Source organism: Cyprinus carpio, chromosome A14, assembly GCF_018340385.1.
Source record: "Cyprinus carpio isolate SPL01 chromosome A14, ASM1834038v1, whole genome shotgun sequence".
Lineage (NCBI taxonomy): Eukaryota > Metazoa > Chordata > Actinopteri > Cypriniformes > Cyprinidae > Cyprinus > Cyprinus carpio.
In genome coordinates, this window is record NC_056585.1 from 7,104,415 (window position 1) to 7,128,633 (window position 24,219).

Here is a 24,219-nt window from a genome sequence, read left to right on the forward strand (position 1 = left end):
TTGTTCCCTCTGTCAAAAAAGAAGGGGTCAAGAGCCTGTCTATATAAACTTCCCTCATCCACAATGGTGGCAGTGATTTCCCCAAGGGGAAGGGCTTAGGGAAGTTCACAAGTGTGTGTCTAAAAGTGAAGTGTAATGCACCCCTAGCTTGAATATAATTCACTGAACAATAGAGAAAAAAAAAACACAAAATAAACATACAGTAGTTAAAGTCTAAATTTCTATAGATCCCATGATTGTATCATTATTGTGAATTCTTCTGGTGAGAATAACTGTGTAGTGAAAATGTGGTACTGTGACAGTCCTACATCATATCATGTATGTTAAAATGGCAATCAATTTACATAATCTCCTTGGTTACATGTCCTGGAGTTTGAGAGATATGCTAAAACCGTTCTTTGTATTGTCTTTTACTGAACTGAGAAGCTCCTTGGCAACTTACAGGAAATGACCTTTAAATCGCAGTGAAACAAATCCAGGCGGAAGCTGCTATGAAGGACACATGGGGATGGGAGGGGGGACTCAATGAGCTCTCTGAACTTGCTCTGTGTCTCATCTAATTAGTGATGCATTTTGCAGGAAAAACCATCGTGAACCCAACCGCAGGATGCTAGCGGGCTTTAATGGGACCCGAAATGCCAGTGTCACCGCCTCAAGCTTGTGTACCGCCATGAGACGCTTTGACTCATCACAGATATTCCTCAACAGAAAGCACTTGAGTTTAATTAATTGCTCAATCCGTCTGAGATGAGCGATGGGAAATGATGATTTCTTGCTAGTAAATGAATGGTTAAATGGCACACGGTGCAGAATGGTGGAAAGGCAGTGCGGCGTCGACACCGAAACGACAGCACAGATGTTGTGACTGCTGCAGAGGAGTTGACTGCATTGCCATATATGAAGTACAGGAAGAGCATAATCATTGCTTAGGTGTCTTCTGGGTCTAACGGAGATTGTGACCTCTTCATGATTAGTAAACACAAACCATGGCCCAAGAACAGATGCGCTCGGGGGAGGGGTGATGAGGCATTGGCACTGATATGGCCCTGAATTTTAATTCGGTAACAAAGTCATTTTAGGATCCTACTGTTTTACTGCAACTCCTAATATTGTCCGCGTACTTATATGAAATTCAAATGATGTCATTATTTAATCACCCTAATGCTGTTCTAAACCCGTATGTATTTTTTTCTTCGCCAATGCAATACAAAAGGAGACATTTGGTGGGATATTCACACTGCTTTGCTTTATACAATTAAAGTGAATAGGTGACAGGTGCTGTCAAACCTCAAAAATTACAATAAAATCACAGTAAAGCACTGTAATAGTAGTCCACATGACTCTATATTCAAACCAGACATGACGCAGTTCATATTTTTTTTGTTTATATGCAGTCATTAGTCACTGATAATCTTGCTGTTTCTCTCTGTATGGGGATAGGGTTGCACCGTCATGCTTTCATTTCCCTAAAAATCAAGTTTTTGTACAATTCACATTGTATGAACTCATACAAAATTGCCACCTTTTAATATCCTCTGAGACAGAGGTGTGAACTTTCTTCAGAACATGTCTTTTTTGTCTTCCATGAAGGAAAGATTGACTTTTATGAACTGTTTGAAATCAATAACCCTGTGCAGTTCTAATGCAGATAAACTGTATTAGGAAAGTAAGGTGAGCTATTTAATAAGTATTCTAAGGCCCCAAATTCGTCTATGCCGCTCAGAACTGGGGCACATCAGTTCTAAATTCATCATGTATCCAGAGATATCTGGACCTTTGCACCAGCACTGCAGGCGCTCTATCCAGACCCCAAGGACTCAAATGGGGCATCCATCCTCCATCATGTCCTGCTCCTTACGTGCTACAAACCCAGCAGAAACAATTCAAATCAGCACTAACTCTTTATCTGATCTAGGCCGAACATTTCACATGGTGTTCCACAGGTAACTAAGAGGACTTACCTCTGTCAGTGTCATAGAGGTAGACAAACTTTTCCCACTTGTATTGAGACAGGAGACTCAAGACGGCGCCCTTCAGTGGAGGGCGCATCTGGATGACAAACTGCACGTCTGAGTCGATGGGGTAGCTTGGTGTGACGAAGGAGGTATGGAGGGCCCCGCAGAAGGAGGTCAGCGTGTTCATGGACTTCTTGTCATAGAAACCGAAGATGGCATACACCCCTCTGGAGAACTGCGAACAAACTGGAATCAGAGCAAGACAAGTTTGCTTAGTTTGTTTATGACACAGTAAACAGTAAAAAGCATCAAAAAACAACCACATAATTCTAAACCGATCCTACCAAATAGAATCCAATGATGTTGGCAAGTGAATAATTGCCATAATAGAAAAAAATCTCTACAAACCTGGAAATTTGTTTTGACTGCATGAATATGAGTGGAGAAATAATTGCATTTTTTTTCCCCAGCAGATGAAAATTCTGCAATGCATGTGACAGTTAGAACCCATCAACACCCTCTTGCCTTAAACAAAACACAAAACGTCACATCTGATTGGTTGTTCCTTATTCTTCCAAAACACTTGAAGCAAATGAAGCATAATTATGCACATCTCTATGAACCGATAACATCCAATTACTGAAACAGAAATGTAACGGTTTGCAGAGAACCTCTCGTCTGAGTTATTTACAATATTTAGCTGGGGGCACTAACATGGTTAATTTCATATATTAATATAGATGCTAACTCTTAAAAGATATTTAAAAATGCTGATTGCAACAACAGTTATAAAATTTTACAAATAAATTATGGAATATGTGGCTAAATTAACAGAATGTGAAAAGAGGCATTCAAACTGGTTGACCAGAAATATTGATTTTTTATTTATTTTATTTTTTTTCAGCAAGTTCATAATTCACTACTGGCTGATGAAATTCTATGAAAAATGCCTAGTAACCGCATGTAGACACAAGTGGACTCCTACAAAACATTAACACCTCTGCACTGCTTACTTCAACAGTGGTATGACTGGTAATTTTGTAAAAGTATATCTAAAAAGCCAATAATAAAAAATAAAATAATAAAATAAAATATAAATATAGGTGTTTTAAAGAGTTTCAGCCCTTTGGCTGACTCCCACCAGACTGAACCTCTGAATTAGACAGCTCATCCCTTCAACCACAATGTTTCTCTAAAATCCCACCCTTCATAGACATGTCAGTTAACTCGAATGTGCAAAATAATTCACAGGCAGAGAACGTTTCTCACCCCAGACCGCGATTGTGCCCTCGTAACGCCACTACTCCTCTGCTCCTCTAGAGGTCTGTTCATGCCAACAGATCAATCAGTTTATTGGTATCAGATTTCATATCCTCCAACAAATGTTACATAAAACATAGCATGGTCTCTTACTGTCTGCATCAAAGGTGCTTGATTGGAATAAGCTAAGTGGACCAGATTCTATGCCAGTAATCAAAAGTCTAATCAGGCTAGTGATTCCTAAATCCTTGTCTTCTTGATTGCTCAAAAGCTGGTCATCCATACAGGTGCATTACTCTGGCACATATGTGCCAAAACAAGCCTACAGAGGAGTGACGATAATAGTGTGTAGTGGCTAGTTATGCTGCATGCCCGTCTCCCGCTCCGGCTCTGTTGGTCTTCAAAATTTCCCACAGTTTACTCTTAATTTGGTCCAGTTCTGACACAGCCCTTCTCCCGAGGGAGAGAAGCTGGCTGCTTCCCTTCCATCAGTTGTCCTGGACTTATTAGGACAGGCTTTGAACAAACTAAAATCAAATACATAAACTATGTCAGATGCCTCTGCTTGTAGTCATCCCTCAACTCCAACTAAAGCCTGTTTGTGTTGGCCTATACCCCAACCATCTGGATGTTCCCCTAAGCTTTCTTGTTTTAGGCCTGGCACCTTTCTCTTCCTGAATATCTCTCTTTTCAAACCATAACTCTCAGTATAGCTTGGTATACAGACTAAGTTTGGGTTTTCCAAAACACCAAGTGCACACAAAGAGTGTTTAATGTTTTCCCAAAAGCATCATTATCTAAATATTACAAAAATTGTACTACTTAAATCAGCAGCCTTGAACTACTCTTAAGACCATTAATTGCAATTTAGTTGTTGAAAAAGGACAACATTAATCCAACTAGTTTACTGCAAGACAACTCTACACACATGCATGCCTCATTTCTTAATTTACTTGACAAACAATTGGTTATGACTATAAATCTTAAGAAACATGGGACCCTGCAATATTACATATAATAATGAACTTTTTGAAACTTCAAAGTTTTTGGTGAATTAACTTTCAGTTGATGACAGAAATGTCTTGGTTTTTATTAAAAGTCTTGGTTTGTGTTTTGTAATTGAGCATAAGTCTTATGGGTTTGGAACAACATGAGGTTTAGTAATTTTATTTTTAAACATGAGGTTTAGTAATTTTATTTTTTAATAAAAAAATATATTTTTTATTTTTAAGACTACCTCTCTTTAATATTATCCAAAGAGCATGGTTTGCAGCATTAATGGGACACCTGGCATGAGTGAATACCTTCAAGGCCCTTCTTGAACATTTCTTAACATTTTTTTATCAGCGTGAAGTACAGTGTTTGTATTTTGGTGTTGCTTCATTCCTTAAAGTAATTCCATGAGATTGAGACAAATCTCAGTGCTTATTGTCACTATTTGAGCCCTGTTTTGAAGCGCAAGCATTGCCTCATTGCTTTTCATTACGCAGAGAGTCCTAGCATGTCACATTACATTTTGATAACATGTTTACTCTGGTGGCCGTGGTGCATGCAGCTGGGCACATTGCAGCTCTGGAAACAGTGCTAAGCAATGTTAACGACTCTCTGAATGGCTGAAAGATCCTTTCTCAGCCCCTCCATCTTAACCTTCTCGCCCACGAGCAACTAGCGCTCTCATACTGGCTACTCATCAAAAGACGCCACGCCTTCATTCTGCTAATCAGGACATTCTCTGCACTGCAGCAGGAACGATGCATTTCCACATGCCTGACTGCTCCAAATGATCGTGAGGCCACTGGTGTTGAAACGATAAGGACCATTAGAAAAGGCTCTGCATTTGGGATTGAAATAATGTAATCGCAGTGTCATGCACTTGAAGCCATCTTTCGCCACCATGATTGTACATGGCCCAGAGACCTAAAGCATATCGCTGCAAATGTCAGAGTCGATCATCCAGCTTTCAGTATTCACTGTCCTCTTCTGTCCTTATTCCTCTCTCTCTTCTCGTTCTACCACTTCTGCTATTCCACCCACCGCTACAAACATCTCACCCCCATACACGACACTCTCACAGGAAGATAGTCCTCTGGGGGTTTGAGCAAGTAATTGTATCTGCTCTTTTGTGGAGACATGTGAAGTCCTTCAAACTGTTTATTCAAAATGCCAGCTGAAAACAAGAATCCCTGTCCTCCTAATGAAGCATGATCATGCATCCTCTTGCATGCACACACATACATTTTCCACTCCATTTATTGCACTGGCCACAAAACTAATGTCCACATTTCATAATGTATTTTTTTCCCCTTTTGACTGTTTATACAGTAGTTACAAACGGGCTCATTACGACAGATTTATAGCATTTGCAATGCATTTCCTTTGCACTGCATATTGTACGTAGGCAGCATTCCAAGAAAAATGGATCCAAATACTTGATTTATTCTGAATGTCTACAAAGGCAGAAACTCCTTAATGGACACTCACACTCAAAATACACAGCAAAAATATTAAAAAATACAAAAATAAGTGGTCTCACTGAGGGGAGATATAATTTACATTTAATTGTTAAACCCAGCCTCCTTGGAATTGTGCCTAGCTGCTTAACAGTGCTGCCTAGGTAAGCCACTCACTAAGGTTTAGAATAGAGTCATAATGTCATGACTCACCGCACATACTGTATTCCAACCCCCCATACACACACACACACACACACACACACACACACACACACACACACACACACACACACACACACACACACACACACACACACACATGCACACAATGCAACATAAGTCTTCTCTAGACCCTTCAACCTCATATAACATCAGCAGTCGGTGTAGTCCATGACTAATCAGCTAGTCAATATCATGGTTATGTTTCCTGACCTTTGTAGAGCATCACAGACTGAAAACGTTAATTGGCAACATAGTATTAAAAGAATCACATTCAAATTTTGATAATCCAAAGCATTGATTGTGTACTGAAAACACAAAGCATAATGTTCTTATATAAATAATCTCTGTTGGACAGTCCCAAATGCAATGTGTGCAGTAACACTTTATAATAACTTTCACTGATAAATCATTAACAAACATTATATAATGCTTCAAGGATCATTAGTTAATATATATATTTAAAGAGTTAGAAATGTGAGACAATGTGCTTGTTAATGTTTGCTAATAAACTTATTAAATATTAGATAATTTTCAAACAGATCATTTCATGTACTTACAAATGTCATTAAACTTTCAATTCCACATGACCAAGAACTTATTATGATTTTAACAGATGTTATAAAATGATTAAAAGCTTGTGTTAATGCACAACACTTTTGCTGTTATTGAGGTGTGCTGGGGTAAGGTTAGGGACAGGCTTGGTGGTTTGAGTAGCTTTAAGGGTTGGTTAAAGGGTCAGTGGTGTACAGGGGTCAATTTAATAAGGGAACCTGGTTCAACCTGTTTATATTACATTGTTTAGATAAATATATGTGAGTATTTGTTTTCCCCTGTTTATTTATGATTCAAGGAATATCCTGCTTAATGATATAATGAAGAATAGTATACTAATGTGAGTGTTGAGGCAATAAAAAATATATATTTTCTGCACCACAATTATAATCTGTTATGTCTTTAGCAAGCGTTTAATTAATGCATTAATTTATTAGCCTTCATTAATCTGTATCTTGTTTCACAATATTCTGGAAATCACCGTTTTGTAATCATTATAAATATCTTGAAATTTTCAGTCTGTGTATGTGTCAGAGTAAAAGAAAGGTAATTTTTACCAGAATATTTGCAACACAAGAAACGGCTATTTTCTAAGTTTTTATCTTAATCCCGTTTGTGGTGAATTCATTACAAGCACTATTTCAGCATAGCATGTGTTGGAGAATTTTACAAGGCCAGTGTGACCAACTACATTGTACTGTATATTACACAAAGTAGCAGGGCATATATGAAGTATACTTCTTCCACAATGATTGTCAGTCCAAACAGAGCAATGTTATGAAAGCATAGAGCCACGGTGTCATAGTGTCTGCACTCTTAAATTAACCCTATGAATGACTTACTTATAGTTGTCTTTGCACATTAAACAAGAATAGGACAAAAAGACTGCATACATAACCTTTAAATGTTATCTTTCCTTCTCAAAATTAAAACAGAAAGAAGTGATGACCACCAATTCCAGCAAATAAGGAATGTGGACATGCTGTTAATTCACTTTAGCATTTGCTGCAATCCATTATTGTAGTATTTTGGCGTTTCTGCTAGAATATCCAACACAACATGCATTCTGCACAGAGGAAATGTATTACAAGGGCAATGGTTGCAATAATCTCCTTCTTCTTCTGAGGGTTTATGACTGGGGTTGATGCATGTACAGCTTATGATATTCTGTAATTGGATTTCCAGAAAGCTGTTGACAAAGTCTTCCACAACTGCCTAATCCCCAATCAGCAGTGCAGCGCTGAGCATGTTCCTATAGCTGGGTAGAGAGCAATGGAAGCATGCAGCCCAGAGATGTCATTGTAATATCAAATGCCATGAGGGGATGCTGCGGATTTACTGTAGCATTTAACAAAACACAGCACATTTTACAGGGCATACAATAAAAACAGTGCTATCATCTAACCTAACTCATATCTACTAGATAGTGTATCAGGTAATGAAGCCAGTGATGATCCACTGACATTGAAAACCAATTACTCTTTCCCAGAGACTGATGATAGTTATCAGTGTAAAACTTACCAAACATATTTTAGTAGTACCATGGTGTTAGATGGCAATACCATGGTACTGAATGGATTATATTCATATTCCACATTATTTATATGGCAATCCAAAGCCCACTGTAATGCCGTGGTACAGTGTGTTACTGTCTTGTTATTGAAAACATTAGCTTTCCACATTTTCATCTAATAATTTATAATTAAATTAAAGTTAAGCTTCCCTTTTGTTATAATGTGTATTATGTTTAGCTATTCTTACTGTATGTACAGTAGCTATATACCAAACCATGTGCTAATTTATTCAGCCGAATCAAAAACTGTTATAAACAGCTGTTTTTCTCAAAAAAAAAAATAAAAAAAAAAAATACATAAATAAAAAGAAAAAATCTCGCTACTACAAAGTGTAAAATGCTGTAGGCATTTACATTTCAGTGAGCAAGTGCTTGCTTAATGATCAGAAGCCGTCTGAAATCACTGAATGAAATGCTTCACACTTGCAAGATTTCAGGGTAGTTTGTTGTAAGGAAAACATTTCTGTCATGTACACAAAAAGCAGAGACCTTGGACTGAGAATTTCTAGCAGCTAACTTCAGCATGCTAGGGCAGCGAGCCTAGTTGAGGAGAGAACTCAGGGGAAGTAGTCAAGGAGGCCATTTGCAAATCACCTCTTCCTCTGGCTAACTTAGCTGCAGTTTCCAAGAGAGGCCATTTTCAAAGGGGAGAGATGAGAACTGTGGGTGGTGTGTGTTTCAGCTGGGTTTCTTGTAAAGCTGGATGAAAAATGGCAGCTCATGATGCACCATTCAGTCGCTCTCTTTCTGTGCTTTTCTCTTTTCACTCAGCCTCTCTGAATTCTTAGACTCAGCTCACTCATATCACCCACATATCTATCCATCGCAGCCTCCTCCACATCACACATGCTACCCTGCAAACCACTGACTGGCTCTTGTAATATAGCTTTCACTGTAGAGGTGTTCTCAAATGATATGTAGGAATTCATGACAAGCAGTGTCTGATAAAAACCCAATCCTGGCAAGAAAGGGATTTGCATTGTTTGCTTGATTACAGGCATGAATTTAAAGCAAGTCTCCCAAGGCGCTCTCTGTTGAGCTCTGGTGTTACTGTCCAGAATAACTAAACAGGCCACGGGCGGGAGGGGAGAGAACTCTTTAACCTTGAAGCTATCATGTAAAGAATGCTCTCCACTCCTCTCTACCTCGCTCTCAAGCCTACTTTCGGTCTTTAAGAGTAGAGAGTCCAGTTTCCTATCACAGCTTTCAGGAGTCCTTGCTGAGGTTGTAATGCTAGAGCAAAGAGGGACTCCTGGCCCTTCTTCATTACAGGCTGAGCCTCAGAATCCCTTTATTTCAGAACTTGGCAGTATAAATATATATCTCAGCATATCTTATGCCTCACCTGCAGGCAGCCCACAGATGTGTCTTCTAGGAGTAGCTCAGTGATTTGAGGTAAAAAAGTACCAGAGAACATGAAAGGGATGCGGGCTACATCGCAGTTTGCATACCTCTACCACACACCAATGCACTATTGCCCTATCCCTAGCTACCTAACTACCCCTAAAATCAGAGAACCAACTCTAGCCCTGATCCAAAATCAATGAAGTTGTACAACTTGTTGAAAATCACTGCAAGTATAGTGGTAGAGAAATTCCCTATCTCCCTCTTCCAAATCTATCTCAGTGCTATATAGCACTGATAGTATATAAATTAGGAAGCAACCAAAGTCATCATGGGGTGAGGATGCAGTCGGCTGTGCTAAAATTCTCTCATCACTGACACTGGCCTTCATTAACGGCATCCTTATTTGGCTCACACATCCAGCAGATCCTAGAGTCTGTGATACCAGTGGGCTGCACAGGGAGGATGAGAGCAAACCAAAGACAGTAATAGAGATAGAGGAGGCGGTGTGTTCACAAGAAGCTGCAGTCCAGTGTGAACAGCATTGGAGATGTGAGGGATGAGAAAAGAAAGATACACTGCCTATGAGAGGCCCAACTATTACCTAAGAGGCCCTCGGGTTAACACAAAGCCCGGGTCAGGGCCACAAAAGGGACCACACAGGTGATGAAGGTGACAGCCACTTGAATGCTGAGACAGCCAGAGTTTCAGAGCCGTTGACTTGAACAGAAGGGAAAGATTGGCTGCAGTGCATGTCTGTGCTGCTTATTCGGCACAACCAAGTTCCCAGGTCACCCAAGCTAGCATAAAAGCACAAAGACAGGCTTAGGAGCCATTGTCCCTTTTCAGATGTCTTTAAACAGTGCTTCACTTCTGACAGATCACATTTTTCCCCTTTCTTTTGCATTTCTGAAAAGAGGACATCTGAGCCAAGCCCAGCATCGGGAGGTTCAAGCATGGAATCGCTCCAGATTGTCTTTTCAGTTTGCAGTTGGATGGGATTAGGGATCAAATCCACCTGGGGTGAACTTTCTGATCCACATGCAAACCTAACAAGAAAACAATCCAGCTGAGGAACATTAGGGAGAAAGCAGCGAGAGCCCACACAAAGAAAGAGGTAGAGAGTTATAAATAGGAGCCATGTGTCAGGCCTTCCATTTGCAGATTGACTTGAGAGTGACTTAATATTTCATTGCCTGTCTCACAAACAGCCATGGACACATAACGCCAAGCTGAGAAGTCTTCCTACGTAATCTACCCACAGCTTCTGCTTGCTGATGTGCGATGGGGCGGGAACAACTGCTGAAATGAACCATTTCCTAAGGAACATGGGATGTACATGGATGAGAGAGCAGACATCCTGATTCTTTAACTCACAGACTTGATTAGGGCCAGTGCAACCCTAAAATTTCAGTAAACCACAAACTCCAACAAGCAATAAGAAAAGTACAATGTACAGCCAGACATTATCACAAACTAAGCTTAGTAAAGTAGCACCTGTTTCAGTTACTGTACCTGGATGAGCATCTGCTATACAGTGATGCCAGCATTTGACAATTGGGAATATTAGGAAATATCTGACCGGAGAATTGCCGTAACTGACCAATCAGAAAGTACCCCCCCCACCCCAAAAAGTGTAATAAATGTAAGAATATAACATTCTGACTGATTTCATAATACATGTTCTTAAATATAGATCTACAATACATACACACTATGTTTTGTCTTGGATTCAGCTAGACAACTGACTACTATAAGGCAACACAGTTGTAAGCAGTATTATTCCAATACATTTTCGTCAACTGAGGAATCAATCGAAATTGGATCCAAATTACAACACAGTTGGGCTGGGGGTTCTATAATTATGAAAATGTCAATAAAAAGCTAGAATATCAAAAATGCTGGATGTTATTGATGTTCATATTGGTCGTGTTCTCTATATCCCTTTTTTTTTTTTTTTTTTTTTTTTTTGAAAGCAGTCTTTAGCTATTGTATCTTGCTCAATTTGACCAGTCTATTTGACACCTCAGTTAAAGATCAATGGTAAATTATGATATCCCTAGGCTTGGATAACATTGCTCTGTCCAACATTACCATGAGTCAATTAACAGATAACAGAGGGGGCACTGCATCTTAAAGCTAGTCTATAGAACATGTTGGGCATCTTTAGCATAATAAGAAAAATATATCAAAATTTTAGCATTGACTGGACTCTGAAGGTACTCTTAAAGCTTGGAATTATAAAATATACATTAATGGTTCTATTTGTAGCTTGCTGATGGAAGACTGCATTCCATGCATAGGTCATATTATCATATTAAATATTCACATATTTTCCTATTTCTGGCCTATATGTGTACAATCTTATTAGGTGTTGGTGCAGACACAGAAAATGTGGTAATCTTGTCCATTTCAGCACATCATATCTTTGGAAAGCTAGTAGATTTATATGATTAAGCTAGACCAAATGTTAACTTCCTCCCTTATGATGTCGTCTTTCCTGCAGGGCAATGGTTTGAAAGCTGTCAGTGGCCCTGGGATTGGTAGAATCAGTTCTTAATCCTGGGATCTTCATTAATCTTGACTGGGTCTGGAGACGTATGTGAGTTCTCTTAACAGGCTACTGAAAGCTTTCCAAAATCACGTTCCATAATAAACTTAGGATGGGAGCCATCTAAATGCCTGTGCTAGTCCTGCACAGTTCTGGACTTTTGTCATCATTTGTGCCTTTTTATGCCTCCTAAATACATGTTCCACAAAGCCAGAGCGAGGAACAATAGATGGGTCCTGGTGTACCAGAGTAGATTATAGAAAAATATGCACAATGTTAACAGTTTTCCATTATTCCCTAAGAAAGGCTGAAGCCCACAGAGTGTTAAATGTATTTGAGACATCAGTCTGACCTTCAGAAGCACAACAAAGCTGAAACACAGACTTAACATGCTGGTGGCAAAGAAAAACATAGTACAGGCTGAGAATACATCAGAAAAAGGACAGGCGCTACAGCACAGAGATCCCCAGTTCTCTAATTACTGATATTATGAAGCTTGGAAACATCTCAGGACTAACTGAGATTTTAAAATATAAAAGTCAATTTTACATTTTTCAAATAGACTAAGAACAGTAAAATGTGTTTTGAAGAAGAGAGTTTTTTTTTCTACACTGGGTGTCCCAAACATTAAAGCTTTGAAATTCGTAATTTATCCCTAAATTGTGTAAATTAGCAACAAATACAAAGAGTGCTTTTATTACAGCTGAACAACAACAGGATAACGTGATTTACTTAATATTTAATGTTGTGCCAAGAACTATCACCCCATTTTAATCTGAAACGGTTTACACATAATAAACATTTTATTCAAAAGCAAATAAAATGGAAATTGTCAGGCTGGGTTACTCAGAAATGAGAGCGGGAGTAAATGAAGCTTGTGTGAGTATATGCAATTCAAAGAGAATCTGCTGATTTGCTTCTGTCATTTAATATTTATTAATGCAACTGGAAATAAAATTACATCCCAGATTTTAATTTTCTACCTCAAAATTGGTTTTGTCCTTTAAATTCATAACATTTTTATAGATTTTACAACTTGTACAGTCACCTCAGGAGCATTGTGCTCATGTATGATAATGATTTTGCCCTGGCAGCTCATTCTGAAATGGTTAAACTGATGGATTGGTTGAGCAGTCCCTGGTCTCTCCTTTTGTTCACGCTTTCTGAACTATTCTGTGAATCTTTGAAATAACAGTGCATCCTGTTTTTCCCAACCCTACTGCTGGTTTGTCACAATCACTAAGCCCTTTTTTTTCTTCCACAGCTGTGACGCATGAGGGATAAACAGTCCATAATAACAAGTCATTTTCATTTGTGTGATTGTGCACACCAGGAGCATGTCATAAGGTTTGCCATAAACCATCTGCAGCTTTGCACTGCAGATAAACGTTTTCAAAGCATAAATGAGATTTTATGAGGCTGTGGGAATATTTACTCCTATACTTATCATCATTCTAATATCATCTTCAATAACAACAAGGGCAAGATCTGTCATCTGTTGATTTCTGCCTCAAGGTAATTTAAGAGAAAAAAAACTTCTCGAAACATGGCCCCACGAAAACAACAGGTAGATAAGAGCAGGGTTGCATCTAATAAGAGCTCAATGCCAGACCAGCGCTACCATTGCAAGCTGTCAAAACATCCCCTTGGTTTTGAAAATGGTCAAAGTGCTACTTCAGCTGGATGGATAGTGTACATAGCACCTCAAACAATGAGAGACTTTTATAGCTGCTGCTATATCAAACAATATCTGCGAGCACCAGTGATAACAGGATAAATAAGACACAGCTAATATACTCCTCAGGTTCGCTTTGATATTGCCATTAAAAATTCATTGTGTTTTATTTGCCTTCAAGTGAGTGAAGTGTTTGTTGCCCCCTGTCTTCCCAGTGCTATCTCTTAGGATCTCTCCAGAGCTCGATTCTGGGAACAGATAGCAGTGATGAGTTTTTTAATGTTCTTTGAGAAATAAAGCCTTAATTAAACCTGATTTCATAACACTGCCCACCACCGCCTCACTCCCCAGGATGATGTCATTGTTCTCATGTAATGGCGAGGCCTGTGAGATCATGTCGCTTTGGCAAGGGCAGTTGTTCAGGACCAAGGACAGCGGCAACATAAACAATACAAAAATCTATTGGTGGAAGGACAGGGCATGGAGTTATGGAAGGCTGCACACCACACTGTGCCCTTTACTGACACAAATCACATTCCATAACATGTGACTGTCTTGCTGCCACTTTGGGACCTTGAAACCACTACAGATTCCTGCAACAACTTCACTGACGAACCACCATACCCTGATGACCACGAACAATGACTGTCTCTATGGGACCTTTCCAGCATACTGCTCAGCATACATCTGCATATATTTCCTGCTGCATGGTGCCAGCATATTGCTTTTTTGTGCTGTCTTTTCTTTAAACATGATTGAAATAAAATGAAAAACTAGAAATTTACAGTAGTTTCTTAAGAAAATGTGAGTGGTACCTGCCCATACACAAACTCTGAGTCATCTAAGTGTTTTTTAGCACGTTGCTAGGGTGTTGTAGGTGGATGTGATTCAAAGGGCTCATCCCCAAGTCTTAATGATATGGCCTAAGTTCTTCCTTCAAAGTAATTCTATGGGATTTTTTATTTTTTATTTTTATTTTTTGTATGGTATTATCATTTAAAGCCCAGTCACTCATAAGTGGTTTTCAAATAGGGCTTAGGGATCCCCAGCAGGCCGCAGGGGGGAGGTAGGATGTCAGCCAAAAATAAAAAATAAAATAAAATAAAATGTAGCATGATATTATTATTATAACCATTTTTTTTCCATTATGTTTTCTTAAGACTAGAAAGAAATCATGGAATTAAAAGTGATTATTTTATTGTATTGACAAGCTCAGTTTTCAAAAGTAAGACATAATTTAAAAAGATAAAAGCTGAAATAAGAATTTTGTGTTCTTTTTTGTGAGAAAAAAACAAACAAAACAGAAACATTATTTCTATAGTCCACTTTAACATTCTGTTATCTATAAGTAACTTGTCAAGTCCATGTCAACTAGCTGTCATCAGAGTATTAGTAGACTGTATGCATAATATCTGCTAACACTTTATTTTGATGCTCCTAAACACATTCTACTGTGTGACTTTGCAAATACGTCAACTTATTGAACTAACCATAAGCATAACCCTAACCTAACAACCCTCTCTAACACGAGTTAGAGTTGCAAAGTTACTTATAGGCAGTAGAATGTCTTTTGAGGACCATCAAAATAAAGTGTTACCAATTATACAAATAATTTTGAATTTAGTTAAAAAATATTAAATCTAAATACTGTACATCTAAAATGAATAGTAGGTAGGAACATACAAGTATATATGTCCAAATTGTACTTTTATGATTTTCTTTGGCTAAAGTATAAAGAATATAAGACATTATATTGTTTGCAGAAATAATTGGCTTTTGAATTATCTAATAGCTCAAGCAACATAATGTCATTATAAAATCATACTACACACACACACACACACACACACACACACACACACACACACACACACACACACACACACACACACACACACACACACACACACACACACACACATATATATATATATATACAATTGAACATGTACAACTCCCTTTATACTTGAGAAGGGGGTCCCTTGCAATGGTATCATAATATTTGGGGGTCCTTGGTATAAAAAGTTCAAAAACCCCTGGTATGAGGTGATATCCATGACTATGTCAGAAATGATTCAGGACAAGTTAAGTGTGGACGTTTTGGGCTGAATACCACATATGAGGAGTAGTAAAAGTAATAGTGATGCTTGCCCTATAGCAATCATTTAACAATCGGTAGATAGATTACTAGTAGTACTATATTAAGCAGTTTCATATTGTGCTTTCAGTCCACATATAGAGCTACCAGAGATTTTTTTATTTATTTATTTTGTCTTCTCTGTCTATGTATCCTCTTTTGAATCCTATTTTAGCACATTATTTGTACCCTTGACCATTCTCTGTTGAAGATATCATTCCTCTTAAAGCATACAAATGAATTGCCAATCGTCCTGGGCCCTTGATCCATCCTGGTTTCTTTCAGCTGAATATCAAATGCAATTGTCTGCATAGCCTGCTTTCAAATCTCTTCAAGCACATCCATGGAGGGAAGAGTACAGATGAAGGTCCTTCCTATCATCTCCTAATGGCCATGATTTGATCAGCACATGTAAGATTCAATGAAGCCTCCATACACAGGTAAGCAAGTGTGATGTGATTATAGTGGCCAAATGCTAAACACGAAATACCACTGAAAGGTATAATCACTTTAGAATATTTACTTTACTTGTAGTGGACATGAAAAGATTCATTTATCGCTACCAAAAATAGTCAATTAGAAATTCGTAGACAATGTCTGCAGGCCTCCATGGAGGTCTCTCTGGAGATACATTTTCAGTACTGTGGTAAATGAAAGTGTGCTATCTGTTATTAGTGGTGCTTAGCCCAAGCATAATTAATATTCATACTTGGTATTCAGCATACAGTATACTACAAAATGTAATACTTACTACAGATGATTGTGAATCTGTCAATGTTTTATTATATTGCTTTTTGCATGTATCGCTGCCGCTCGGAAATGAAATGTCTGGTGAGTGGCACTCAAAGGTTAATAATGGTCTACCGTGCTTGAGGATAACGTGGCACCTACACTAAACCCGACCCCAAACCTAACTGATAGAGTCGACAAAAACAAACGTGAGATAAAAAAACATTTTAGCTTGTTTCTACAGTCTTTAAAGGAGTCATTGGATTCATTCTTTAGGGTCTTAATGAAAAGTCTGTAACATAGTTTGGTTAAAATTTCTCCATGGTAGTGTAAAAAGCACCTTTTTTTTTACCCTGTGAAAAACAGCTCTTTTCAGAGCAAGCCATTCTGCAGCATTTTCCTTTAAATGTTAATGAGCTCTGCTGACCCCTAGCCACACATTCATTGTGAAACTTGCTAATTAGCACATTGTTAGGAAAGGTAATTTGCAAAGATTCATTAAAAAAAACCCTCACACTTACTTCTTCTGGAGGTGAATCTGGAGCGCGGATGATTCGTGCGAACATAGACGCATTTAGGTAGATTGGGGGCACATTCCCTTTAAAAATAGATGTCGGGAGTAAATGACGACTGCTTTTTTCTTTATTACATTCAACAACAGAACACCTCAATCGCTTAGGAGTCACGGGTCTAAGGTAAGACGCCAGTCCAGTCTGTGCTGAAATGCTACTGTCAATCAAACTATCGTGGGAGGGGCCTGTTTTTGTGACATCACACAGACATACATCTGAGATCGGCCTCGATTTGAGAAAGGGGTAAAGATTTTAGAAGATTAAAAAAAAAAACACTGGGTGGATTTTTATCATTATAGGGTGGTTGTGTACACACACTGCCAACACACATTTCAGTTCAAACAACTTGTAAAAGTGCATGTAGCTTCTGATGACCCCTTTAAGCTCTTTTGTCGAGACTAGTGTTTCATGTGATTTATACCCGAGTGTTTCGTATTGCAACTGCAATTGTGTGAAACACCAAAGATGTTAGCTAGATCGGAAAATCCATTCATATTAAGCTGGTTAGTCAAAATTTATTTGTTTACAAATCATGCACTATGGTAAGGAGGTCATAACATAGTGCAAGTACTGTGCAAGGAACTGTGCAAAACTGGAAAAGGAATAAAATGTATTAGTGGTTTACTGCCACTTGCAGTGAACTGTATATTTAGGTATGTTTTTGGGGTTTTCCAAAAATACAAGTTTTGGTCACACTTTATTTGGAGGACCAATTCTGACTATTAAAGGGATAGTTCACCCAAAAATGAAAATTATATCATTAATTACTCACCCTCATGTCATTTCACCTTCGTTCTTCAGAACACAAATTAAGATATTTTTGATGGAATCTGAGAGCTGTCTGACCCTGCATAGACAGCAACGCAACTGAAATGTTCCCAAGTCCAGAAACGTAGCAAGGAGATCTGTAAAAAAATCCATGTGACATCAGTGGTTCATCCACAATTATACAGTACAAAGCTACGAGAATACTTTTTGTTCGCAAAAGAAAAACGTGACGCAGCTGACACAGAACAGCATACATACAGTGGATATTCTCCAAAATGGCACCAGGGTGATGTGGAGGAGACAAATTGGTGAATAATTTTTTTTTTTTTTTTCTGTTGCACACAAAAAGTATTATCATAACTTTGTATAATTGTGGATGAACCACTGATGTCACATGGAATATTTTACAGATCTCCTTGCTACGTTTCTGGACTTGGGAACATTTCAGTTGCATTGCTGACTATGCAGGGTCAGTGTGTTCCGAACAAAAAGTGAACAAAGTTCTTATTGTTTTGAAACGACATGAGGGTGAGTAATTAATGACAGAATTTTCATCTTTGGGTGAACTAACCCTTTAACCCTAACTAACTATTAATTTTGCCTTTACTAAACTCTGCTGCTTATCAATAGTTTAATATCATTCTTAAGTTTAGGTATGGTGTTGGATTAAGGGATCTACAACATGATCATGCAGAATCTTGCATTAATATGTTCTCTATAAGTACTATTAAACAGCCATTGTGCTAGTAACCCTCATGATAATAAGCAACTAATTAATAGTGAGAATTTTTTTCCTTAAAATAAAAAGTGTTACCCAAGTTTTTTGCAAAAAAGGCACTTGACTAGATGGACGACTCTTAAGTCTTGGGCCACAAAACAACTACCTAGCAACCATCCCAGAAACACCCTAGCAGCAACCCAGAAAACCCTATATGCTTCATTATAATGCCTTGACAACCACCATCATTGGTCTAGTGAGTACACTGAAAAGCAGCACTTATATTTGCATTTAGGAAATCTAAAAATCTGTATTTCTAAGAAGATAAAAAAGCTGAGGAGAAACTTTGTGGATGTATGGATGTATGTGTAAACATGTTTGAGAAGCAGTTTATTCATTCTCTGTCCATTCTCTGAGTTGCTCTTCCTTCCTAATGCCTGAAGTTGATTCATGGTGGGAGAGCAACTGTCCACTTGCCCTGAAGACATCCTCCCTCTCATTTGACAGATCTCCCCCGGCTCCTGCAATGCTGAACACCACGATTCTGACGGGAGACCCAGGCATAAGTTTCTTTTTTGGCTTCAGATTGCGAGGGGGAGAATGACCTGACAAAACACCTCCGGAGGAACCAATGCTCTGGCTAATGAGAACAGCGCTGGGCCAAGATACCATAGACAGTCAAGGGCATCTATGAGAGAAATTCAAACATGACTTCACAATTTCATATTGAAATGAAAGTGAGACACAGTAAGGAAGAAAGAGGCAGAACAAGATGAGTCTTTCATCTTTCAACCTGTCATTATATATGCTCTTTGCAGCTGAGAGTTTGATTATTGTACAAGCTGTGCTTACCTGCTGACTGACAGTCAAGAAAAACCTTGCCACTCATGAGAGATTAAGAGTTTGTCAAACATTCCTAAAAATCAACCCTCCTGAAGCGATACCGGCAGAGCATGGCACTGCTAACTCTGCAGGTTTGAGTTGCAGATAAAGCAGAAATAAACAACAAAGCTATAACTCACAAAGTGGTCAAGGCTGGGCTTGCTCAGATTCACCCCTGCTGGTAGATACTGTAACTACACTGTCTGGTTCCAGTAAGCAAATTTTGTCGCAATCCAGGATTTTTCTGGATCAACAGCATTCATTATGGCTTTTTTTTTAATGTGTGCACATTTGGAGAACTCTTGATATCTTCACACATTTGCTTTTTATTTCTTTAGAGAGAATCATAATTTTTGTTCCTGATTCACGTGATTTCCTGATTTACATGATCTGATAAGTATTAGTGGCCTCCAGCAGTATGTTTTCTCAGCTGCAAATGCTGTTATGACTCAGAGGAAGGTAATTTGCTGCTCATATGTCAGTCATATTATGCGTTCATAACCCATCTTCTGATGAAGGACCTCCACCACACTTCCATGTTGTGTTCCGTATATAATAAACCCAAAGAAACATTTCTACACATGAAACATGAAGCTAACAAACACACTATTACCATAGTATATGATTTGTATGTGATTTTCATGAGATTCTGCCTGTTTTGATAACAACAAAGGGTATAAAATTGATTATTTTTAACAGTGACGGCTGGTGGAAAGTTTTCTAGGGCGCCACATCCAACAATTTAAGAGTTTTCCCAGTACAACAAAAGGAAAAATAATAAGACTTGAAAGATTTTAAATAAGGATTATTATTTTACCAAGTTCAAGATTGAGTATGATTCCCACAAAATTATATTTTCTCTGAGCTTTTTTGCTTGTTGTTAAGATTAATTAAAACATTTTTTTTTTCCATAATTCAAAATTTATGTATACTGTGCAACAGCAAAAACTCTGAGATCCCTACAGACCACAATACCAGTCGTCTTAACCTAACTGTATATAAATATTTAAGGATCCATTCAAAAGTATTGAACAAAGGAAAACACAAATTAAAAAAGTAAATAAAAACATTCTGAATTTGTCAAATGGGGTGATGTGAAGGCGCTTTCTAGACATGTGACCATACTGAAATGTGCTCATGCAAAAAGTTATCAAAGAGCGCACATACACAGATGTTTGTTTGCGCATGTCTCATAATATATGACTCCTGTATGTCACTGTAATCGTCTTTACCTCCATTCCAATCGTCATCCATCTAAACTTTACTGGTGAGATGCTGCGGTACTCCACAGAACATGGCTTGACTCTGATTGGACTATGTATCCAAAGGCAGAACAAACAGTCTAGAACAGTGACAGCTGTGGTTGAATGTGCTAGGGAAAAAAATCCCTCCCTTTTGCACTTTGGTGGTGCGTCACCCTATTGAAGAAACCACCCATGGTTTTCATTTTAAAACGACAACGCACTAGTATAGACAAAGCCTCAGTTGATGTGTTGCTTGGTGAGATGCAAAGCTTTGGATTCTTTTGGAACAATTTTCATTAGTAGAAATCAACAAAATGTATGAACTAACCGGTCAAGTTTACTTGATTTGAACTTCTTATTTAAAGGAGTAAATGCTCCAATGTTCAGTACAACTGCACTCATGGTCATATTGCTTCATTAACAGCAATTCACAGTTCTGTTTGCTGCCACTAGTAGTGCCACTCTCTACCATTCAAGCAAATCTGAATAACATAAAATCAAGCTTTGTTGTAGCTATTTTTCTGAAAAGTAAAACAGCAGACTGCAGAGTGATGTGGCCAAATAACCATCTGCTAGCTGGGTGTGTAAGAAACTGGCGGGTCCCATAAAAAAGGGGGTAGGCACATGTAAAATCTTGGCAGAAGAGATGCACACCATTAGCCTAATGACAGAATGAAAGATGGACAACTTTGTGCAGACGGAGAGATGAGATTAAAGGGCCTAGGAATGCAAATTTGTTCTTTAACAAAAATCAAGAAAAGTAAGCTCATGAAGAGAACAAAAAAGTGCATCGGTCTCACTGTTCTCTCGTGCTGCTAGAAGGAGGACACACTCAGCTTTAATTCAGCTGTGGCCATCAGAAAAGAAACGCTGCACCCACAGTCTTTTCATGTTGCTTCTTTGCCTTTGAACTGCTCATCTAAATGTACCTGCGACTTCAAGCCTTGAATGGCATAATTGGAAAACAGAAGTAATTAGGGAGCTACCGCCGTCCCCTCCCCTTTCACCTCTTGTCAACCATACTTCAAAGTAGCACATCTGTCTTAGTCTTGGGCAAGAAAATGTATTGAACATGCAAAGCCCTGCCTGGAGGATTAGAATGCTCAAATACTGTTTAGCTAGTGTCACTAATTAATTTAACAGAGCGGCTGCAAAATTAACATGCAACGCTGTAAGTCCCAGTGATGCAAGGAGAAAGAATAAACTTCTAAAGACTAATGTTCTGACACTAAAGTCACAGATAACTGAAGCTGAATTTTTGTGCATCAATTAAATTCAAACTATTTTCAATATATATATATATATATATATATATATATATATATATATATATATATATATATATATATATATATATATATATATTATTATTATTATTATTTATTATTATTATTATTTTTTTTTTTTTTTTTTTTTTGCAGTACTTTAGATTAGGGAACACTATTCACCATCAACTAGTTGCTTATTAAAATGCATATTACTAACATATTGGTCATTTATTAGTACTTATAAAACACATACGGATGCCTTATTCTGCATGACCATATTCAAGGTCCCTTAATCCTACCAAATACCTAAAGGTAACTACTACAATAACTGCCTTGCTTACTATCAGTAAGCAGCAATTTTGAGTTAACTGATGGAAAACTCTTAGTTAATAGTGAATATGTGTTCCCTAATCTAAAGTGTTATCAAATTTCCAAACTAAACTATTTTTAAACAGGATCCTTAACAGTAAACACAATTTCATTCTGTAATTGGTCGGCTAAAAATATGGATGCACTCACAGAATCACAGTTTTGACAGTTTTCTGGAAATAGTTGCAACATGAAATGCAAGTTGTGATGCGAAATACTTTTGAGTGAAATGACTTATCTAACCAGAAAAAAATAAATAAAAATTTGGACATTCTTCTATTCTATTCTATTCTATTCTATTCTATTCTATTCTATTCTATTCTATTCTATTCTATTCTATTATGTAGTTAATTGGACTCACTGAACTACGATACGGCAGAGTTATAAGTTATGACATTTTGATTAACTTACAATTAAAAAATATTGCGTGTAAAAATATTTATATTTTGTTGGGTCAATTTTGATTTTATGCTGAGTTTAAGTGGTGACAAAAGAATATTTTAACATCAAAAAAATTACACAAAAGAGCTTAAATAAATTTGAGTTGAACAGAAATCCAACAAAAATGCTTCTTTTTTTCCTCCTGCAAAATACCACAACTTCAGTCAGGCTAATTGAATAAACAAAATTCAAAGGGACTTTGACACGGTCAAATGTACCGGAGGCTATTTGCTCTGTCTAATCACAAGTGGCATGGCCTAGACGTGACAGGCAAAAACCTTTTTGTGAAACAGCAAACATGCATCTCATAAAACTTCAGTCTCAGGGATCCTGTGCTTAATTTGTTTAGAAAAGGACAAGGCACTGCAGTTTGATATCAATTTGACTGTATTGATCCCAACAGAGAATTTCAATTTTATAAGCACTGGTAGGACATCTTGTTTCATATCCCAATCAAGAGAACAGATTCCGCTCCGTGATTTAGGTACATGTGTAATTTCAAGATGAAAGATATTTGCAGAATCTTTCTGAGGCAGTCCAGTTGTTAACAATGCCCTGGCAAACAATAAGAAATCGAAATCTCAGTTAAATTCTCACAAACATCACAGACAATTTCCTCATTTTTTGGAGGGTAAATACCTCTTTTTATCTAATCTGTAAAAGCGTTTTTTTAAAAAAGCTTTCTGCTAAATACACTCCAGAGATTGGTTAAGAAAACCACAGTTAAAACCCGCCGTGAGTAGAACCAAACAAAGCGAAATGTTCAAAAGTTTAATTTTCCACCAAAGTGCAAAACTGAGACTTGCTTAAGACCCGATTTGGCAGCAAACAAACGAAGGATTACATTCACCGTGGCAAAACAAACACAGACTTGTGACTGGACAAAACACGAGAAGATAAAATCTTCTCTCGGAGACTGAGATAAAATGTAAATATTTGCAATCGCAACAGATGTGCTCTATTAAGTGCAATATGTTAAAATCTCAAATATGCTGTGTTCTGCAAATATAAAGACATCCTGCTCTCCTAGAAATAATGTATGCTGTCTGGGAAGATTTATATCTCATTACAGTGAGGAGTGACAGAATGCAGAATGTACTTGGGTACTGAATTAATGTAAACAAAACATGCTTAAATGTGCTGTTTGCTTTGCAATCGCAGTTGCCATATTGTGCATACTGTCTTCCCAGTACACATCACAGCTGATTCCCTATGGCAAATATGGCCCTTATTTCAGGCTCTAGCAAGCTACAGCTTTGTTGTACTCAACATACTTCAGTGACTCAGAAGTCTGTCTCAGTCTATAGGCGATAGAGATGAAATGTCATTTTGAGTCTATTTATTCTATTATTTTGGTGAACCCTGCATTTCTGCCAGAGAATTTTGCAGTGGATGGCCATTTCATTGTGCTTGTGTGCAGACAGTTTTGACGGCGTTGTCTTTGATGTACAAGCATATGTTCAAACATATATTCTTCTGTTGTTCAACAGCGCTTGATAGGAGCAA

The 24,219-nt window shown here is 37.8% G+C and overlaps 1 protein-coding gene across 6 annotated transcripts in view; it reads right to left on the reverse strand.

Moving 5' to 3' along the window:
- The window catches only part of LOC109101715 (glutamate receptor 3), a 110,104-nt gene that overhangs the window by 75,338 nt on the left and 10,547 nt on the right, over positions 1–24,219 (reverse strand). For all 6 annotated transcript variants that reach the window (XR_006161605.1, XR_006161606.1, XM_042769816.1 and 3 more), the window contains exon 3: positions 1,962–2,201. Coding sequence is in view for 4 of the 6 variants with exons in the window: in XM_042769816.1 (XP_042625750.1) it covers positions 1,962–2,201 (240 nt within the window). In the remaining 2 variants the exon portion in view is untranslated. The remainder of the gene's footprint in view (positions 1–1,961; positions 2,202–24,219) is intronic.